Source organism: Cannabis sativa, chromosome 4 (assembly GCF_029168945.1).
Source record: "Cannabis sativa cultivar Pink pepper isolate KNU-18-1 chromosome 4, ASM2916894v1, whole genome shotgun sequence".
Classification (NCBI taxonomy): Eukaryota; Viridiplantae; Streptophyta; class Magnoliopsida; order Rosales; family Cannabaceae; genus Cannabis; species Cannabis sativa.
In genome coordinates, this window is record NC_083604.1 from 8,063,092 (window position 1) to 8,085,659 (window position 22,568).

Here is a 22,568-nt window from a genome sequence, read left to right on the forward strand (position 1 = left end):
AAATTTTGAAATTATTATACATGCCGCACGAAGTGCGGCTTTGTTCACTAGTTGATAAATAAAGAGGAAATTATACAAATTAACATACTGCGGTTCGTATTCACGCTATTTTAATGAATAAATTACTCTTTGTTATTTTTATACATATTTCTTTAATTATGTATATATTTAAAAAATCCCCAAACAAAAATGTGTAGTAGTCTAAAGTTGGTGGGCCGGGATCCTCTACTAGTAAGGCCCAATATATATTTGGCCCAAATAGTATGGGTACACGGTTGACCCGATGACCCGACTACCATAGCGGATACCAAATACAGTGCAGACGGGACGACTGAAATCTACCTTATATTCCTGGAGTTGGATTTTCTCGCTTTTGTTTGGAAACCGAGAAAGTGTGAAACAAAGCCATGGCTCCGAAGCCTAAAGACAGAGCGAAACCCCCACAGGCGGCATCGCAGCCGCCACCTCCTATTGAAGATCTCTTTACTTCTCTTAACAAGCACATTCAGAGATCCGAATTTGAACAAGCTATCAAAGTCGCAGATCAAGGTCGAAACTTTATTTTCTACTTGCATCTTCTTATCCATTTTAATTTTCTGAATTTTTGTTTTGAATCATTTTGTTTCTTTTTCTCCTTGACAGTTCTGTCAATTGCCCCTGGAGACGAAGACGCGATTCGATGTAAAGTTGTGGGTTTGATCAAGGCTGATAATATAGACGGGGCTCTTTCCGCCATTGAGACTTACAAGAAATCACCTGTTGATTTCAACTTCTTCAAGGTTGGTTTGTAATTTGAGCCCTTTTGTTTGTTTTTAGCGACCTGTGTGTAAATATGTAATGTTATAATCATGCATTTGAAGTATACTGTGTTATGGTATTCATCAATTCTGTATTTAGAGCATTTTAGTGACAATGACAATTCTTTTATACTGATTTATTAAACAACCAAAACCTGTGTTTGTTCTCTGTTAGATAGCTCAGAATTGACTGATTGATATGCATGCTTCTGATAACTTGAATGTATAACAAAATAAAATGATAGAAAGTAAGTTTTGTTTGAATTGGCACTGTCACTTTGCTGATAATTTTGTTAGCTTGGATTGAAGTTTGTTGTCATATATTTTATAAATTTTGCTTTTCTTTTAAACTTGATTAAGTACTTTTCCTCTTCTCATTTGAACCATTAGTGCATTTTGATCAAATGATCACCATTATGTAAACTCAAATGACTACTCTCTTGATGTTATACTCCTTTTATCCCCAATAGGCATACTGCTTGTACAGACAAAACAAGTTAGATGAAGCTTTGAGCTCTCTGAAAAATCAAGAGAGAGATTCTGCAACCATGCTTTTAGAATCTCAGATACTATACCGTTTAGAAAAATTGGATGACTGTATTGAGATCTATCAGAAGCTTCAGAAGTCCAAGATTGATTCCTTGGAGATCAATTCTGTGGCTAGTTTGGTTGCTGCTGGAAGGGCTTCAGAAGTACAAGGAATGTTGGAGGCACTGAGGGTTAAAGCAACTAGCACCTTTGAATTGGCATTTAACACTGCTTGCTCACTAATTGACAGAAACAAGTATGCAGATGCTGAACACCTCCTGTTGTCAGCCAGAAGGTAATTTCTTAAATTGATGCAAACAAGCTATATTCTACTTATGTAGTAAGATGATTTCTACCAAGTTTTCTTTTTTCCTCATCTTTTGAAGTTGTATTATAACTGTTATTTTCTTATCACATTCATAATTACCCAAACAACTTTTGCAGTATGAAAATGTTGAAATAAACTCACGAAAAGTAATTTCCTTGCCTTTTGTTAGAATTGGCCAAGAAACATTAATGGAGGACAACTTGCCTGATGATGAGATAGAAATTGAGTTGGCACCAATAGCTGTTCAGTTGGCCTATGTTAAACAGGTAATTTTGTAACACTGGAGTCAGCAAGAGTTTTGTTTTATTTTATTACTTTTCTTCAGAAACAAAAACACGGACAGATCTGCTGGATGACATTATTTGATTATCAATGATATTTGTCATAGCTTTCAAAAAAAAAAAAACGGACAGATCTGGAATACATGTGCTCTTGAGATGATGTTTTGGCATTAATCAGTTTCTTTATCTCTCACCTTGTTGAGTGTGAGAATACAAATACCTTTAGATTTAATTCTTGTTTTGTACACTTTATTAGCTCCTTGGGAATAGACAAGAGGCTGCTGAAGCATACACAGACATATTTAAACGAGGTCTAGCAGATGAGTCATCACTTGCAGTTGCTGTGAACAACCTAATTGCAGTAAGAGGTCCAAAAGATGTTTCTGATGGTCTAAGGAAATTTGATAGGCTAAAAGAGAAGGATATACAAAACTTTCAGCTTGCCCGTGGTCTTGATTTAAAGCTGTCACCGAAGCAAAGGGAAGCATTATATGCAAATCGGATTCTTTTACTTCTTCATGCAAATCGGCTTGATCAGGTTGGACTGCTTGTTCATCATAGATAGCTTACCATTTCTAGTATATATTGTCTGCTCTTGTTTATCTTACTGACACTTTGGCAATAAAAAATTTTAGGCTCGAGAGCTCGTTGCTACAATTTCAGAGATGTTTCCTCATTCTGTAACGCCGGTGCTACTCCAGGCTGCTGTTCTTGTTAGAGAAAATAAAGCTGTGAAAGCTGAAGAAATCTTGGGGCAGTTTGCTGGGAAGTTCCCAGAAAAGTCCAAGATTGTTATCTTAGCAAGGGCGCAAGTTGCTGCTGCTGCCAATCATCATCAGGTTGCTGCTGAGTCCCTTGCCAGTATACCCGATATCCAGCATATGCCTGCCACTGTTGCCACCATCGTTTCTCTCAAAGAGCGTGCAGGAGATGTTGATGGTGCAGCTGCTGTGCTTGATGCTGCAATCAAATGGTGGTCAAACTCCATGACTGAGGACAACAAGCTTAATGTTATCATGCAAGAGACTGCTACCTTCATGCTCAGACACGGGCGAGAAAAGGATGCTGCAAGTCTGTATGAGGAGCTTGTGAAAAGCCATGGAAGTGTTGAAGCATTGGTTGGGCTGGTAAGTACTGTTGCTCGTGTGGATGTTAGCAAAGCAGAAGCTTATGAGAAAAAGCTTAAACCATTACCAGGATTGAAGGGAGTCAATGTGGATAATTTGGAAAAGACATCTGGGGCTAAACATGTTGAGATTGCTTCCCATGACAAGGCCACTGATGCATTTGAGGAGGCGAAGAAAGCTAAGGCAAAGAAAAAGAGAAAGAGAAAGCCAAAGTATCCTAAAGGGTTTGACCCTGCAAATCCAGGACCTCCTCCAGATCCTGAAAGGTGGCTTCCTAAGAGAGAGAGGTCAAGCTACAGACCGAAGAGAAAGGATAAGAGAGCAGCTCAGATAAGAGGTTCTCAGGGTGCTGTAACTAGAGATAAAAATGAAGGTGGTTCTTCCGGTGCCGCGTCCAGCGCTTCCAATTCAAAATCAAATCAAGCAACTACCTCAAAAGCAGCCGCCTCAACATCAGACCAACCGAAATCCAAGTCCAAGAAAAAGAAGTCCAGGAACTAACTGAGAGAAGAACCCCTTAAGTTCCCCTCCCCACTCTTGATGCCCATTTGACATTTTGCAGATTTTGCTTAAAATTTTCTAATCATTTTTCATAAATGACTACAGCTAGATGAGATTTTATAGTGCATTTTCGGCCTTGCTGTTTGTTTTTAAGGCATTATAAACCAGTTGATTAACTTATAGCTACAAGGAGCATGGTATGAACTGTTTTTCTATTTTCTGTTATTGAGTGGAGAATTGAAATGCTTTTACATCAAATTATTCCAATTCATGTCTTTTTAACATTAATTTGGATTTAACAACTACTTTATCGCATCATGTTGGGTGTGAGATGGCTTGTTCACACCCAAGTTAGCTCACCTAGACAATTTTATAGGTTTTATGGTTGTGTTAATTATCACCTTTTTTTTATATATATATATATTAACTTGTAATTCTGGTATTGGTATTGATTTTGCTTTTGGGCACAATCATGAAACTTACGTTGCTGCCAAGGTTTGCCTTAGTAATTACTTTTGCAATAAGTTATTACAAAAGAAAGTCCAAGTTCTTGGAGGATTCCAAGGATATCTTATGTCGTCCACTCATTGCAATTGCCAAAGAATTATTTCTTTTCCTACTTTAAAGTTTAGTATATTCCTAAGTTGTAACGGAGGCCTTTCCTTCGTATTAAGAAAAAAAAAAGTTTCATTTTTAAAATAAACTAGAATTGGCCAATCAAATGGGTACAAAAAGAGAGACATGTCATTTCTAATGTGTGCATTTCTTGTGGCCCAAGGCCATGGCCTAACCCATTTGTCAATCATTTGTTGTTATTACAATTTTGATTGACTACAGCCTATAATTCTTCATTTATTTATTTAACCATTTATTTATTGTGTCCTTTTTGGTTTACTTCTTCAGAAAGAGGTGGTACACTTCTGAAGCAAGCAACCATTACCATTAACTAAATTAAACCTTTTGTTCTATTTTTTATTTTGAACTTTTGTATATAATTTTCATTCAAACCCCACCTCTGTTATTAAACACAAAATCAAATTAAAGGATGGGAAATGTAAAGGGAACTTTCCTAGTTCAGAGAAGTATTTAGTATATATACGATTTTTTAAAACAATTTTTTGGGTGAAAAGGAAAGATATCGTTTTTTTAGAGTTTGGTGATTTGATTCGGATTAGTGTTGATAATGTCAAAGCCACTGAAAACCAATGAAATGTGCTAGACCATTCAAAGTGGGGTCACTTCTGACCCTTTTTCTCACCCTAAAATCTCAAATATAGTAAGGAGAGATTCCAGCAACACACTCAAATTCACACATTCTATCTCCTCAATTTTTTCTCTAATATTAAAAAGAATAAAAAAAAAAACATACTTTTGCTCTAATACGAAGAAATCCCTTGATAGAATAGAGAAATGCTAAAAGTCATTAGTGGTGTCTAACACTACTCTCTTATGTGTCAGTATCGCTATTGGTCCAACTAAGTATCGGGTCCCAAATAATTTAATATAATAAATTTTAAGGAGTATCGCTAGCCAATCATAACGTGACATGTCAAGAAGGTAGGTGCTAAATACCACTGGTGCCTAATAACCATGCTCGATAGAATATTACCAAAAAGAAACACCATTAAATAAGACTCTTTACATAAATTAATTAATAAATAATGACATGAGAAAATCATTTCTCCCTTAAAAACATTGTTCCAATTTCCAAACTCCACTTAAGTCATAACACGTTAACAAAATTATGTTGTACACGTCATAAACTTATTTATAATTTGTTATTTTTGATAATGATTATTTATAATTAATTGCATATACCATTTTCATATTTTTTTATAAGATGGATCGAATGCGTTTTCCATCAAGCTACACATAATCTGAGAGTACATTGTACCTTTAAAATAGAGATTTAAGAACAAAGGAGTAAATACTCATTCCAACTAATGATGTAAACTTTTTTTTATTATTATTTTAAAGCATCTCTATTTTTTTAAAATGTTTCTACATGTAAAAAAAATATTATTAATTATTTAAACATATTTTAATAATATTTAAATTTCATTTTTTTTTTATTAATATGTATTATATTATTTATATTAAAAAATATATTATTTAAATAATATAGAGAAGATATAAAAAAAATAAAAGTGTTCGTAGAAGTCAATCTAATTTGCAAAGTGCATATATCTATACTTGGATATCCTTGTACGAAATAAATTGGAAAATTTAAAATTTTCACATGTGCGGATTAAATATTGATTGACATGTAAAAATAACTTATTCAATGCAATCTACACATATTTCTACAATTAACATTTTAATATAAAAATAGTAATTTAAAAATCTAAAACATGTAATACAAATATATTTTTAAATTTAGTAGATCAAATATATATTATATTTTTATATATAATTAACTTTTTTATTCTACGTACAATTTAAAATAAAATTAAATATTTTTTCTACATATATTTTTTTTAATTTTCTTTTAAATTTGTTATTGGTTATTTTATTTATTTTAATTTGTTGTTAGAGACATAAAACAACAACAATTTGTAATTGTTGTTTTATTTTGTTAGTTATGTAAAAAAAACAATATATGTTCTAACAAATATTCAATGATATAATATTGAAAAGTAACTAATTTAAAATAATCAATTTAATCCGCATTTTTGTGGGTTGAATTTGAGCTATTGTGCGGATTAGATTGAATCTAACATTTGAAATTCAGACTTAGTGCAGATCAGATGAATTATGAACAAAATAGTACGGATTGAATTGCATGAATATCTCTAAAGAAAATAATGGATGGTTACTTATCCCAATAACTAAAAAATGAATATTTTTATTCAAAAAAATATATGTATTTTATATTAAATTCAGATTTTTTTTCATAAAAAATGATGATTCCAGTTAATGGATAAAATATTTTTGAAGTTTAAGTTTGCCTTTAAATATGAAGTTTACATTCCTAAACTTTTAACTAAAAAATAAAAATTTGATGTTATACATTTTTTTTGGTAAAAGCACTTCCAACAACTTTATAATACCTAAAGCTATCAAAAATTTAAAGAAATGAGTTAAAAAGGATCTACAGTCCATGAGGTATATGTTAAAATTTTATGCCCTAAATAAAACTTATTTCAATGTAATCTGATTTCTTATCAATAGAAGGTTAGAAGTCATTTATCTTTACATGTTGTTTTCATGTTTATGGTTTAATGTATACAAAATCTGTTAAGTCCAGAACATATAGTTATTCACAATTACAGTGATGTCAACACAGTATAATGTAATTGTGATTATATGCTTTAAAAGATAATGTCCCTTGATTCATCAGTGCACTGGATTTACACTGATGTGATAATCAACGATAAAGGATACTTACACCTTGGATAAGTGTTATGTTCTTTCTAGGACATTGGCAAAGTATGTTTCGGATGTATGGAGTATACATTGGACTGAGACCGATATTGATCTTGGTAAAGATATTATAATCTTACCGTTGTATCTTTCTAAGTCAATATCAATGGTTGATCTTAGATCAAAAGATCTTAATCCTAACATGCTTAAGTTCAATCTCAAGAATGTTATTTGTGTTCTTTGATTTGTTAGTTAAGCCTACCTTTTGGTCTGGGTGATACGTACATTTTGGGAACATGATAGTACAATTGAGTGGGAGTGCTAAACATAGATATGAAATCTATAGCTTCTATCTGGATATAGAAGTGGAACGATGATTTCCTTCGAGCTTGGCTTAATAGAAATAAATAGAAGAGCTCTTATTTCAGTGATTACATTAGTTTACCGAAATATCATTTATAGGAAGCTAAGTGTTTTAAGGATAAAATACATTGAGGGGTGAAACAGTAAATTTATCCCTACTCGGTGTAAATCATCTATAGAGGATCTTTGATTATTGGGATTACAACGATGGTTAAATGTTTATAGCGTATCTATATCGTGGAACATATAGAGCGTTCTATATAGCTGAGAGTGCAATTCTAAGTTCTATGCTGGATGCAATAAGAAATTAATAAGTTAGGGAATTTACTTGGTAAATTCTAGTTCTGCTTATTGGAAGCTCAGTTATATAGGCCTATGGTCCCCATACTAGTTGAGACAACACTGCTTGTAAGACTCACTTAATTGATTTTAATTAATCAATTATAATTCTAAAATTAGACCATGTCTAGTTTATGAATTTTCACTAAGCTAGGGCTTAATTGTGAAGAAAAGAGATTCTAGGGTTTATTTGTTAATTAAGAGACTTTATTAAGTCTAATTAATAAATATGTTAAATGACAATTTTATTTGATAATTAGTTTTAATTATTAAATAAATAGTTTTGGCATTTAAGTGGTTGAATTGGAAAAATGGTATTTTTGAGAAAATAAGATAAAAAGGTTAAAAAAAATGGCAAAATTACAAAGTGGGGGCCCACATCCATGGTCGGCCACTTATGCCCTATTTTACCATTTATTTATTATTTTTTTAATGCCAAATAATTCAAACCTAAACCTAGTTGGATTCCTATAAATAGATAGTGATGGCCTCAAATTGAAAGATGATGAACACACTTGCCTTCAGTCAAAATTTTGAGACATCTTCTCTATCTTATTCGAACCCTTCCTCTCTCTTTCTCTCTTCAATATTTCGAACCCTATAGTGATAGAGTAAGTGCCCACACGCATCAAGTGGTACCCAATAATAGTGTGTAAGACTGTGAAGATTCCAATTCAAGAGAAGGAGAATCAGGCTCAGATCTTGGTGATACTATGCTACAGAAAGGATACAAGGGTTAGAGATCTGAGCGGAATGAGACATTTAATTCCGCTGCACCCAATATAAGGTTTCTCAAACTTTATATGTGTTTAAATTACATTGTTTTAGAAATTCATATTTAGGATGTTAAATAACATACATGGTAGTAAATCTAGATCCTGGTAAAACATAATCCAACAATATAACGGTTTTTTTAAAGAGTTTTTGGCGACTAAACCCTTTTAACTATAATTTTACTTGTACTTAACTTTGCAAGTTCAAATTTTAGTGGTAAAATTCTCCAAACTACTAACCATTAATAAACTTCAGGTATCATCCATTTATCTCAATTAAGTGCCAACATAGACTGATTATGTGTGTACACTCTTGTACACGTGGCACATATATATTGGTACACTTAATATAATTATTTAAAAAACATAAATAAATCATTTGAAAATTAAAAAAATTATTAAAAATAAACAAATTTATTTTACAAATTAAAAAATTCAAAATAATAACTTTTTTCCCCAACTCCTCTCTTTGTTACAACACCATCACAAACAAATCTAACAAAAAAAGATAGATGGCAAGCCTACCAATGGTTCAAAGGGTCCTAATCGAAGCTTCCATAGTTCAACGATGCAAGATGTAGTCGTCCTCATCGACGAAGACCCTCAAAGACGACAGTGCAACTGCCTCGTCTCTAGTTCGCCAACCCCAATCAAAGCTCTAATGGTTTAGACAAAACCTTCTTTGTCGTTCTTCAAAGAAGATGAGCTGAGGTGAGAGAGAGATTTGAGGAAAATGAGCTGGGATTCAGGTCACCGTCGCTGGCTCACCATTAATGGTAGCGAGGAAAGGAAAAAGGACCATGGGGGAGAGACGATGCTGGTTCTAGGCAAAGCTACAACGATGCAAGTAAATGAAGATGGATAGACAGAATAAGGCGAAGCTACGACGACGGAAATGGAAGTTGGGTTAGTCCTTTAGATCTAGTTTTTTTTTCTGTTTGTTTTGTTCTCGTCTTCTTCAAACATGGAAAATAGAAGCAGACTTTTTTGTCTTTTGAGTTATTATCTTTTTTATTTAATAAAGAGTTTTTTTAACTTATGATCTGCGAACAAGTAAAAAGAAAGAAAGAATAAAACAAAAAAATAAATTACTTAACTTTTTATTTTTTGTTATCCCTCAATAATTTAAGGAGAAGGGTCTGGATTCTTCTTTTGGATATCGAAAAGGTCATCGAGAATATTGGTTATTGTAGCTAGAGTCGTGAAAACTAGAAGTGGCAAAATGTGTCATCGTATCGTGTTCGTGTCATATTTTATGTGACCCACTTATATATTTTGTGTCAAGCATGTCGACATGTTTTTGAGTCATGTCTAATGTTTTTAACCCTAACCCGACCCGTAAAAAACCGTGTCGTGTTCGTGTCGACCTACTGTGACCTATTTTGCTGTTATTGAAGTTAGAATTATAGAGAAAAATAATAGATTTAGATTCCATAAGAAAACTTATATATATTTATGTATATATATAGTTTGTTAAATATATAATAAAAATTAAAATATTTTTAATTTCATGTTAAAAAAATAAATTAAAAATATTAACTTAACTTTGAATCACTAAATATATATTTTTATATAATTATATTATTATATATAATTTTTATTTTATTATATTTAAAAAAAATTGTGTCAAACGTGTCAAATTCGTGTTAAGCGGATCGTGTCATATTTGACCCGTTTTTATTTCGTGTTAAGTCGTGTCGACCCATTTTTCGATCTGCATCTAATTTTTCGGACCCTAGCCTGTAAAATCATATCGTGTTTGTGTTCATGTACCGTGTCAAAACCCATTTTCCACCCCTAGTGAAAACACATGAGGACATGTGACCAACTACCTCTAGAGCTACAGTTATGAGGACACGTGACCAACGACCTTCAGGGCTCCATGTTGGATTGACACTCAGTGCTCCATACAAGGTCTACCTCTGAAGTTTAAGTGACTCATACGAAGTTGAGTCTACGGGAAGAGGTACTTTTGTGCTAGGCACATGCCACCAAAGCTAGTCCAAGAATATCTACAACAACTATCATGTTTTGAGATATTTGTTTTAAAATAGTATTTTATTATTAATTTATATTTTAAATTTAACTTAACTTTAGTTAGAAAAAAAAATGTGTCTGGTTAAGAAACCTTAAACCCTAAATGTAAACCTATTTAAAAGTTATGAAGTTAATTGTAAAGGGAATAACTCTCACTCTCTCAAACTTACGTTGTTTTCACTCTTAAAAACTCACTTGAGGATTGAACTCTTAGAGAACATAAGTCTCGAGAACTCTTCTCAAGCATTGAGATCAATAATACTCTTCATTCTTATCTTGTGGAAGTATCCCTTTTTTGCTAAGTAGTCTCACATTGGTTCAAACCACTTCGGCCCCTCAGATGAGTCTACGTTCTCTTCTGCTACAAAGACCTATGCTATCTCTATCAAATCGACATCAAGGAAGGAAGTAGGTATAGTTCTCTTGACCAAAGTGGATTAGCCTATTACCGCTGAAAGGGGACGAACCACTATAAAAATTCATTGCTCATCATTGTCAAATTCATTTCGTAAACCAGTTTACTTTTGAACGACATTCACTTGTGTTCATTTTGCTCATTTACGATCTTCTTAGGTTCGTTGATGACAAATTGCATTTACAATTTGGTGTTTTCATTTAGAGCGGTGAATGCAAGCGTAGATCTCCACTTGTGGCCATGGTAAGCACGAGGCGGATGAATTATGAAGAAGAAGACACTAAGGTCCCCTCAAATGAAGAAAACGCCATGGACCACCAATAAGAATTTCAACCTACTGAGCCTGCTAGTTGTTGTGATATTTTGCACATGCAAGTGTACGTATCGTTACAAGTAGTAAACTTACCAGGAGTGAGGTTGATCCCACAGGAATTGTAGTTAAGTATGTTGAAATTAAACTTTTACTTCTATTTGATTAAATAAAAATTAAGAAAGAATTAAAAATAAGAAAACTAGTAAGAAGCAATTATTTAAGAAAATTGACAGTTAATAAAAACTAGGGCTTCGATTTCAATTGTTTCTATTGATTATGGCCTAATATGATTATTTTTATAATGTTCATTTCTATGCAATAGTAGGTTTACTAAGGTAATTTATAGTCTTCTCAGATATATAAATCTCAATTGCATGCAAACTTTCTACTCTCGTGATAAATTTAACATACAACAAACATTTAAACACAGAAACCGTATAAGCTATCTAAATCATATAGGTACTCTCGTCCTATATCAAAATTCAGTTCTATTTTACTATAGCATATTTGACACTCACTTCTCAGATCTCGCATCAAAATCATAGACAATTAATTGGTGATCAGGCAATTAAAAGTAGTTAAGCACAAATGAAATAGAATACATAAAAATTAGGGGGGAAAATAAATCATATTAAAACCATAAAATAATGTTAAACAATCTCCATCTAACCCTAATTAAATGTTTAGCTAATCATGTTTATGAGAGCACAATCACACATATTAACTTTAAGAAAAGAGATGAAAATAGAGAAGAGAAGAATGCTGAAAACCCTATGAAGAATGCCTCCAATATTACAGTTGATCTCTCCACTTTGCATCTGTATTCTCTCTGTTTTTCTCTCTTTAATTGCTTAAAGAAATCAACTCTCTTCTTCCCTTTATATAGGTTTGAAGGCCTAAAAATATGGAAAAAAACGCACATGTTTAAATTCCTATTCGAATTTAAATTTTTGGGAAACCTCAAACGAGATATTTTTTTTACTGCGTTGACTGATAGTATTTTGGCCATAACTCTCTCGATATTGCTCGGAATTAGACGATTCAAGATGTTCTGGAAAGATAAAAAAGAGATCTAGAACTTTCATGCTTTGACTTTTTCTAAAATCTAATCAAAAGATAGTCAAATTTAGGCTTGAAGTTTCAACTTTATTTTCTTGCACAATTTTCTCTATTTTAAATATCATCTTTTTGTAAGATATTTTTATCTTTTTTCCCATCTTTTTGTTTGATATTTTTCTAATCTTCTTCTATTTTAAATCTGCACAAATAAAAGATAACAAGCGTAAAAATATTTCAAACACGATTAAAACTCAATTAAAAATATATTAAAATTAATCTAAAATTAATACTAAAAATAACCTAACAAGTTCCCCCAAACTAAGCTTTTACTCGTCCTTGAGTAAAACACTAAATAAACATTAAACAAGTCAATCTCCAAAACATGAGAAATTTTCAAGTAGCTTCAATAACATGATTATGTAAAAATTCACTTATGCATATAATCCAGAATTTCAATTCAATTACACCCTTGACAGATTTCAATTTATTTTCATTTAGCTCATGAAACCATAGAATGCAATTAACTAACAATTAAACCACTTTATGCATGCCAATTAAAATTATCAATCCACTAACCCAAAATTCCATATGCTTGCAATACTTACTATTCTCCACTAATATAAATTAATGCACAACCAAGAATCAGAAGGTCTTTCTAGGCTTGTAATGTTAGGCTTAGGGTAAAGGTAGTTGAAATGGTCATTTAAGCTTTAATATATCATAAGCTTCTCCAATCATGTCACCCACAATACTTTTCACACAATCCCAATATCTCTTTTTATAATTACATGAGAGATTTTTTTTTTTTCAACAAGACTGCAACAAATTTATATTTATTATTTTTCTAGATTTGACACTTGATGTTAGATTTTTTTTTTCTTTTCTTTTTCTTTTTCAAGTTGTTGCCAATCAATTTTTTTTTTTTTTTTTTTATATATATTCTCTCAAATTTCACACACATACAACAAACTTCCCACCCAAATTCCCCCAAACTAAAGATCTACTTATGGTATAATTAGGGTTAAATATTTTGGATATTCATAGGTTTATCTTTTTAGGCTCAATATGTGTAGAACAAAGAATAGGTTAAGGCTCAAAAAAGGGTAACTACGATAAAATTACAGGGATGGCTTGAAAGGCACAATCGATCCAAAAAAATGCCTAATTCACTTTCCTAGTCATGTATAATTTATTATTTCACCTCAAATAGCAAGCAAGCAAGTTCTAGAATTTATTTCAAACAACTTTCCACATTTCACAATTAGCATACATAAATCAATTCAATTACTAGAAAATTACTTAATATGATTCCATGTTCTTTTAAAGCATAAAATTAAAATTAGTCAAGAATATAACATCACCAAGCACACGGATTTTTCGAAAAATAAATAAACTTTTCAAATCATGCTATCTACCTACTTTCAAATTGACTCACAACAATAAAAACTAAAAATTAAAAATTAAAAGGCATAAAACTTAAAAACAAAAAAAATAAATAAATAAAAATAAAAATTTAAGTCACCCCCAAACTAAAGTGACACATTGTCCCCAATGTGACATTAAAAACTAAAGGGAAGGGAACTTAACTGAGCGCCATGTCAGTATGGCGGCGGTGGTGGTGGCGGGTAGAATCCACCTCTCGCATCCATGAGGGCCTTTGTGCCAAACGAAGAAAACTAACCTCCAATGTTGCAATTTTTAAAGCTTTCCTTAGATTGAGAGTCACCTTCATAATTCCCACACAACAGTCTTTTCATACGTCGTCGAAAAGTTCGAAAGCGTTCTTTAGACTTCCCTTTCTTCTTGTTGGTAGTTACTTCTCGATCATCCTTTACAACTTCCACTCGACAACAAGTAGGAATTTCAGTTGCGGCAAATACCTTGAAAGTCTCTTCTTCTTTTTGAACACGCAACTTTAACTCCCCCTTCTGTACATCAATTAATGATCTTCTCGTTGCTAGGAATGGTCTTCCCAAGATGATAGGAATATTCTCATCTTCCTCCATGTCAAGTATTAAGAAACCAACAGGGAAGATGAACTTACCAACCTTTACCAAAACATCTTCAATTATACCACGAGGATGAGTCAAAGAACGATCTGCCATTTGTAAAGTCATTGTTGTGGGCTTGGCTTCTCCTAATTTCAATCTTTTGAACATAGATAGGGGCATTAAGTTGATACTGGCTCCCAGATCACATAAAGCTTTTGTTTGTATAGAACCCCCTATTGAGCATGGGATGTTGAAACTACCCGGATCTTTTAGCTTGGGTGGTAGTTTCTTTTACAGGACCGCACTGCACTCTTCAGTAAGTGCCACCATCTCAAATTCTTCCAACTTTATTTTCTTCGATAGGATATCTTTCATGAACTTCAGATAAGTTGGCATCTGTTCCAAAGCCTCTATGAATGGGATGTTGATATGCAGTTTCTTGAATATTTCAAGGAATTTTGAAAACTGCTTATCTATCTTATTCTTCTGAAGTCTTTGAGGATAAGGAATTTTGATGTGATGGTCAATGATGATGGGAGGTGGAGTTTCTTTTTGTTGAAGACCGTCAGTAGTCTTCTTCTTCTCTTGCGTTGGTGTTGGTTCTCCCTCTTCCTCCTCCTTTGGCTTATCTTGGTTTGGCCCAGCATAAGTCTTACCACTTCTCAAGGTAATTGCATTACAATTCTCTTTTGGATTTACTTCAGTAGTACTAGGCAAGTTACCTTGAGCCCTGTTAGTGTTTTGAGCAGCCAACTGCCCCACCTGAGTTTCCAAGACCTTAATGGAAGACTTAATCTTCGTCATGAATTGTAGCAACGTGTCTAATTGAGGATTAGACCCTCCACTAGAGTCTTATTGTTGTTGTTGTTGTTGTTGATACTGTTGGCTTTGTTGAGGATAAAACCCTTGTTGTTGCTGATTAGGAAATTGCTTTTGGAAGTTCTTCTGACGACCATAATTATTCTGATAGTTTCCAATGGCATGAGCTTGTTCCATTGGCAAATTGTCGACATCTATTGGGCAGGTGTTAGTAGTATGAGGTCCTCCACACAGCTAGCAGATAACTTGAGCTTGTTTGGCTTGTGCAATTACCAGCTTTGTTAATGCCTCCACCTGGGTTGTCAACTTAGTTATGGCATCGACTTCATGCATTCCTGCAACCTTTTTAGTTGGGCCTCTCTCTGTTGACCATTGTTGATTAGTAATGGCCATCTCTTCAAGTAATTCAAAGGCCTCATTAGCACTTTTCTTCATAAAAGTTCCACCAGCTGCAACATCTATCAGTGTTCGGGTGTTGTTCAATAATCCAGTATAGAAGTTATGCACTTGTAACCACTTTTCAATCCCATGGTTTGGGCACTTCCTCAATAAGTCCTTGAATCTCTCCCAGGCTTCATAAAGAGATTCGTTGTCATGCTGAGTGAAGTTGTTGATTTCAGCTCTCAGCTTAGCAATCTTTGCAGGAGGAAAGAACTTGGAAAGGAATTTCAGGGCCAATTCCTCCCAAGTGTTGATAGAGTGGGTTGGCAAAGATATAAACAAACTTTTGGCTCGTTCCCTTAGTGAGAATGGTAACAACCTTAGCCTGATGGCATCATCGCTAACTCCGTTCATCTTGAATGTCTGGCAAAGCTCTTCGAAGTTGGCGAGGTGCATGTTTGGATCTTCTGATGGCAGTCCCCCAAACTGGACTGAAGATTGGACCATCTGCAGTATGGCTGGCTTGATTTCAAAATTGGTGGCGTCAATAGCAGGTGGCCTTATACAAGATCTGGCCCCTGCCAAGTTAGGAAGCAAATAGTCCCTTAGGCTACGGTCATTGTTGTTGCGACCATTAGCCTGGTCTCCTACAACTCCTCTGTTGTTTCCATTGTTGCCATTATTGGCGTTGTCAGCCATGACTCCTTCTTGTTCAATCTCTAGTGTAGCTCTTTCCAATTTTTTCCTTCTTCTGTTCCTTCTACAAGTCTTTTCTATCTCAGGATCAACAAGTAATCTGGCAGTTGCACCTTGACTTCTCATAAACTAATGAACCTAAAAAGATAAGATCTTGAAACAAACAGTGTTAGTACTAAAATTGAAAAAAAAACTTAATTAAAACAAAATTTAATTTTTACTAATATTAACTAACAATCCCCGGCAACGGCGCCAAAAACTTGTTGTGATATTTTGCACACGCAAGTGTACGTATCGTTACAAGTAGTAAACTCACCAGGAGTGAGGTCGATCCCACAGGGATTGTAGTTAAGTACGTTGAAATTAAACTTTTACTTCTATTTGGTAAAATAAAAATTAAGAAAGAATTAAAAATAAGAAAATTAGTAAGAAGAAATTATTTAAGAAAATTAACAGTTAATAAAAATTAGGGCTTCGATTTTAATTGTTTCTATTGATTATGGCCTAATATGATTATTTTCCTAATGTTAATTTCTATGCAATAGCAGGTTTACTAAGGTAATTTATAGTCTTCTCAGATATATAAATCTCAATTACATGCGAACTTTCTACTCTCGTGATAAATTTAACATGCAACAGACATTAAACACAGAAATCGTATAAGCTATCTAAACCATATAGGTACTCTCGTCCTATATCGAAATTCAGTTCTATTTTACTATAGCATATTTGACACTCACTTCTCAGATCTCGCATCAAAATCATAGACAATTAATTGGTGATCAGACAATTAAAAGTAGTTAAGCACAAATGAAATAGAATACATAAAAATTAGGGGGGAAAATAAATCATATTAAAACCATAAAACAATGTTAAACAATCTCCATCTAACCCTAATTAAATGTTTAGCTACTTATGTTTATGAGAGCACAATCACACATATTAACTTTAAGAAAAGAGATGAAAATAGAGAAGAGAAGAATGTTGAAAACCCTATGAAGAACGCCTCCAATATTGCAGTTGATCTCTCCACTTTGCATCTGTATTCTCTCTATTTTTCTCTCTTTAATTGCTTAAAGAAATCAACTCTCTTCTTCCCTTTATATAGGTTTGAAGGCCTAAAAATATGGAAAAAACGCCCATGTTTAAGTTCCCATCCGAATTTAAATCTTCGGGAAACCTCAAACGAGATATTTTTTCTGCTACGTCGACTGATAGTATTTTGGCCATAACTCTCTTGATATTGCTCGGAATCAGACGATTCAAGATGTTCCGAAAAGATAAAAAAGAGATATAGAACTTTCATGTTTTGACGTTTTCCAAAATCTAATCAAAAGATAGTCGAATTCAGGCTTGAAGTTTCAGCTTTATTTTCTTGCACAATTTTCTCTATTTTAAATATCATTTTTTTGTGAGATATTTTTATCTTTTTTCCCATCTTTCTGTCTGATCTTTTTCTAATATTCTTCTATTTTAAATCTGCACAAATAAAGATAACAAGCGTAAAAATGCTCCAAACACGATTAAAACTCAATTAAAAATATACTAAAATTAATCTAAAATTAATACTAAAAATAACCTAACACTAGTTAAGAGATCTCTCGACATCCATGCAAACAACCCATGCATGACGACGAAGTTCAGGTCCGAGACACTGGGAGTTCGTCGTCACCATCCCATTTTTATAATGAACCATTAATGTTCATGAGGTGTTCATGGAGAAAAATGAGTTATTTTGATGCTTAGATGAGACTCTCACACTCAATAGAGAGTGGCAAGAGAGGCATTATTCCTAAGAAGACCACCACGACGCGGAGCCCGTGGGTACCCTGGTACGTCAAGAAGGGGAAGACCTCGTGAGATTCACTCGACTCGTTACCCTGTCAAAAGCCAAGAGGGGTCTAGGTCATGAACGATGATGACCCAAAGTCAAGATACTACTCGTAATACCATCCCACAACGACCTTCTCGTGAGAAAATTGCCCACAGCAGGAGGAATGAGCATTCTCCATCACAAAAACAACAACGAAAAAACAACCTAGACCTGGGACCCCAAACCCAGACTCAGACCCAAAACTGAACCTAAACACAAACCCCAAACTTGGACTCAAACTTAGACCTGACCTAGACCCGGTCCCGGACCCTAGATCCCAACCCGGACCCAATCCTAGTCTTAGACCCCGAACCCCGAACCTCAACCCGGACCCTAGACCCAGACCACAAACCTCGACCCCAGACCCAGACCCCAAACACGGACCTGAACCCGGACCTGACCCTAACTCGAACCCAAACTCAAACCTGAACCCCAGACCTAGACCCGACCAGACCCAGACCCTGGCCTGACTCGGACCTGGACCCAAACCCCAGCCTGACCCTCGACCCAAACCTAGACTTAGACCCTAGCCTGACCCGAACTAGGACTCAAACCCCGAACCCTGACTTAGACCATAAAACTGAAACTGGACTCAGACCTCAACCCATGTGTGGGTCCTGGCCTGGGTTCGAGTCTGGGTTTGGGGTTTGGGACTGATTTTGGGTTCGAGTTCGAGTTCGGGTTTGGATCCAAGTTTGGTTTTGGGTTTGAGGTTCAGTTTGGGGTCGGATGGGTTCATGTCATGGTGTAGTGTAGAATATTAATTTTTTTTTTTAGTAAAAAAAAATCTAAAAATAGTTTTAAAAACCTGAGCCAAACACCATTAAATTTTTAAAATGATAAAAAACTATTTTCTATTTTTACTTTTAGAAACACAATTCTGAAAACTAAAAATTAAAAATACAACCAAATAGCCTCTAGGTTTCCACCATAATTTTTATCATTTTCAATTAGGAATCTAAGAGGTTTTTGAAGGAAATTACAAGGTAAACTCTAGCTAACCTTTCTCTTTGAATTTTGTTAGGTTTTAAGCTCGAATTGTAGTGTAACCTTTGCTAGAGATGTTGTTATGGTTTGGTTCTATTTTATGTTGATTTTGGAAGTTAATTATAGTTGTATGTTGTTGTCTTCAATTGTTTTTGGTGGTTGAAACCTAAGTTGAGTAAAAGCTCAAACCTAACTCAATAATGGTAGATTTTGTGTTAGGGGCTCGATGATGAAATTTTTGGTTGGATTGCGTTTATTGGACTAATATTAGGTGATCTAGAGCTTTGTATGAAGTTTAGGTAGTTTTGAGTTAGAATATGAGGTTTGGTGTTTTATGGAGCAGAAACGGTAGACCAAAAACAGTCTACTATTTTTCCTGGCAATGTCCCAGAGAAACGACTTGCCGTTTTCAGGAAACGGCCTACCGTTTTTTAGGGACTTTTTCCTAAAATCTTGTTTGTAGGTGTTTTCTCAATATTCAGAGCGTTACAATGCTTTTTATCGATAGAGAAACTCTCAATTTTAAGTTTAAGGCCTAGAACGGGTTGGATCAAGTTGTTAACCAATTTATTGTTGATATGACTGTTGTGGATTATTTTACTAGGATCTAGATTTACTACCATGTATGTTGTTTAACATCCTAAACATGAATTTCTAAAACAATAGAATTTAAACACATATAAGGTTTAAGAAACCTTATACTGGTTGCAGCGAAATTAAATGACTCATTCCACTCAAATGTCTAACTCTTGTTCTTTTCTGTTGTAGAGTATTATCAAGGTCCGAGCCTGATTCTCTTTCAGGTGTTGGATTCTTCACAGTCTTACACACTATGATTGAGTACTAACTTGCTATGTGTGGGTATGTACTCAATCACTAAGAGGGACAAAAATTTTTGAAGAACATTCAAGGGATTTCAAAATAGAAGAAGAAGAAATAAGAAGGAGGTCTCAAAAACTCTCTAGTTGTTTGAAAATTTGTTAATTAGGTTATGAGCATTAGTTGGATAATGAGACCATCCTATTCTTTTTATACTTTTTCATTCCGGGTTATATTTAAATTATATGACATTAAAAAATGATAAAAAATTGGGCAAAAATTACCTTAAGTGGCCAGCCACATAGTGGGCCCCATTAAATTGAAATTTTTGCCATTTTGTACAACTATTTATCCTTTTTTTTCTTTTCAAAAATGCCGTATTTTCTAATTTTAAACCTCTAAATGTCAAAACTATTTCTTTAATAATTAAAATTAATTATCAAATTAAATAAGACATAGTCTAATTAGTTTTGAGGTCTCTTAATTAACAAACAGACTCTAAAACCTCTTCTCTTCACAATTAAGCCTAGCTTAGTGAAAATTCATAAATAAGACATAGTCTAATTAGTTTTGAGATAGAACCACAAGCACCTTACCAAATTCTAACATGGTATTAGAGCAATTAAAAACTTCTGCTATATCTTTGCCTTTGACCTCCATTTGTGACCTTTCGACCAATGTGTGCCAATTTCTAGTGTTGGGGTCTTTAGCTTGATTCAAAAAATCCACAAATTTTTCGTCGTGTACACCCATAAATTTTTCTGATTTGATCTTGTGGGATTCTTTTAAAAATATCACGTCGATCTTGTGGTCTCTTAAATGTCATTCATTATACCACACTTTGCATGCCTAACACACGAGAATTACGTATTAGAAATAATCTCACACTGTTAATGTGTGGAAAAATAATACAATATATAAGGTGAATTATGAATTACTTCTCTCATTGACAATTAGTTTTGAGATAGAACTCATGCATCTTAATCCTAAATTCTAACATTTGTTCAAATAAAAAATAGTATTAGGGGCCGTTTGGAATGAGTTAATGCTAGCAAGAGAATGATAATATGAAGTATTACCTTATTTATTCCCTTAATATTATAACTACCTTTAATGAGAGTAATGTTGACACCTTAAAAAAAGTGGGCTTAAATTATTCCATTTCATTATATTAATAATAGTATTTTCACATCATTCAAAAAGAATAATAGTATTTTTACATTAATAAATAAATTTAGATAATATTAATATTATAATTTATTATAAAAAATATTACAATATATATTTAATTTGTGAAATTTATTTTTTTTCTTTATGAAATTGAATTATTTTTATGTTATTGGAAATAATATATATACATTATATATAAATTTTATACGGATGGTGTAAATAAATAGCATAGCGAACAAAATAAAATGACATGATGATAAAATATATGAAAATGTTCATTTTATTCAATCAAAAATACAATAAAATTTAATATTTACCAATTAATAAATATATTTCTTTAATGAATAATTATTTTATTTTTATATATAATATTTTACATTAAATAGATATAATAAAAAATATTTTTTAATTTTAATTTTTTAAATAATATATAAGATTTATATACTTAACTAAACAATATAATTAGAATATAATTACATATTACCCTATATAACTAAACATAATTTAAATATTTCTTATAATCATATTTCCTTGATAATATTTCTTATAATCAAAATTATTAACATCTCTTAACAAATGTCCCTTAGTATTATCTGCATATTAATAGAATATAATATCATATGATCATATTTATGAGTTGTGTTATTCATTTAGGAGACAAATTTATTACGCACTAACTACTACATTATCCTCCTTAATAAAAAAAAAAAACAAAGAAAAAAACTACATATCCCTTAAGAACAATAAAAACCAAATACATAACAATCTTTGTTGTGTTATATAAATATGTATAATCATGTAAATATTCTTATGTATATAATAGGAAATTAATTCTATCTCGTCTCCACACATGGAAAGATGTAATCATTGTATTAATATTCTTTTCTTATAGGTTGTTTCATTTGTTTAGGTTTTTTCTTTTCATTTTATTGTTTTTTAATAATTTATTTCTTTAATTAGGTAATATTTTTAATAGTTAAAGTTTTTTATTTTTCAGCAGAAAAAAAATCAGTTTAAAGTTTTTTTAGCTATTATGGTTATTATAAAATTTCTGATTAAAAGTATTTTATTAAATTATATTTTTTATTATTTTAAAATTAATACAATTTGTTTCTATAATTTTTTTTATACACTTCTAGTTTTTAATAATTTAGAATCAATTTATATTATATTTTTAATTGGGTGAGTATTTAATTCTAATAAATGAAAAAAATTAAATAATTTAGTTGTAAGAAAAATTTAAAAAATGTCACACATAAAAGAGAATTTTGTTTTGTTTTTTGGTATGACACACACAAGATAAAAAATTCACGTAATTATCTACATAACAATTAATAGAGTAATTTAAATTGCAACTTAAATTTAAATGGAACAATCCAAACATTAAAAATAAAAATATTAAAAAATAATATATGAGATAATATTAAAAATTAAACAAAAATAAAAAAAACTTTTTATAAGGTTAAAAAAACAACTAATAAATACATTACCTAAAGAAATTAATTAAATAAGAAATAAGTAGTATTTTATAAATACTAGATAAAACATGCACGTGACAAGTCACGTGTAGAATTCTTTCCAAAATTTATTATGTGTTGTGTGACAAAT

General features: G+C 32.5%; 2 protein-coding genes and 1 non-coding gene across 3 annotated transcripts; 2 read left to right on the forward strand and 1 right to left on the reverse strand.

Annotated features, from left to right (window-relative positions):
- The first annotated feature begins 277 nt into the window (after positions 1 to 277).
- On the forward strand, positions 278 to 3,820 carry LOC115712636 (uncharacterized). The gene is made up of 6 exons (XM_030640941.2): positions 278 to 549; positions 643 to 779; positions 1,268 to 1,620; positions 1,823 to 1,919; positions 2,191 to 2,472; positions 2,570 to 3,820. Exons 1-6 carry the CDS (start codon positions 408 to 410, stop codon positions 3,560 to 3,562), a joined length of 2,004 nt encoding a protein of 667 aa, XP_030496801.2. The 5' UTR covers positions 278 to 407; the 3' UTR covers positions 3,563 to 3,820.
- Positions 3,821 to 14,506: 10,686 nt separating this feature from the next.
- LOC115712523 (uncharacterized) lies at positions 14,507 to 15,019 on the reverse strand. Its single transcript, XM_030640812.2, has one exon. It carries the CDS (start codon positions 15,017 to 15,019, stop codon positions 14,507 to 14,509), a length of 513 nt encoding a protein of 170 aa, XP_030496672.2.
- A 538-nt stretch (positions 15,020 to 15,557) lies between these two features.
- Positions 15,558 to 15,664, forward strand: LOC133037567 (small nucleolar RNA R71). The gene has a single exon (XR_009687659.1). It is a non-coding gene; the product is annotated as a small nucleolar RNA R71 (small nucleolar RNA).
- The last annotated feature ends 6,904 nt before the right edge of the window (positions 15,665 to 22,568 follow it).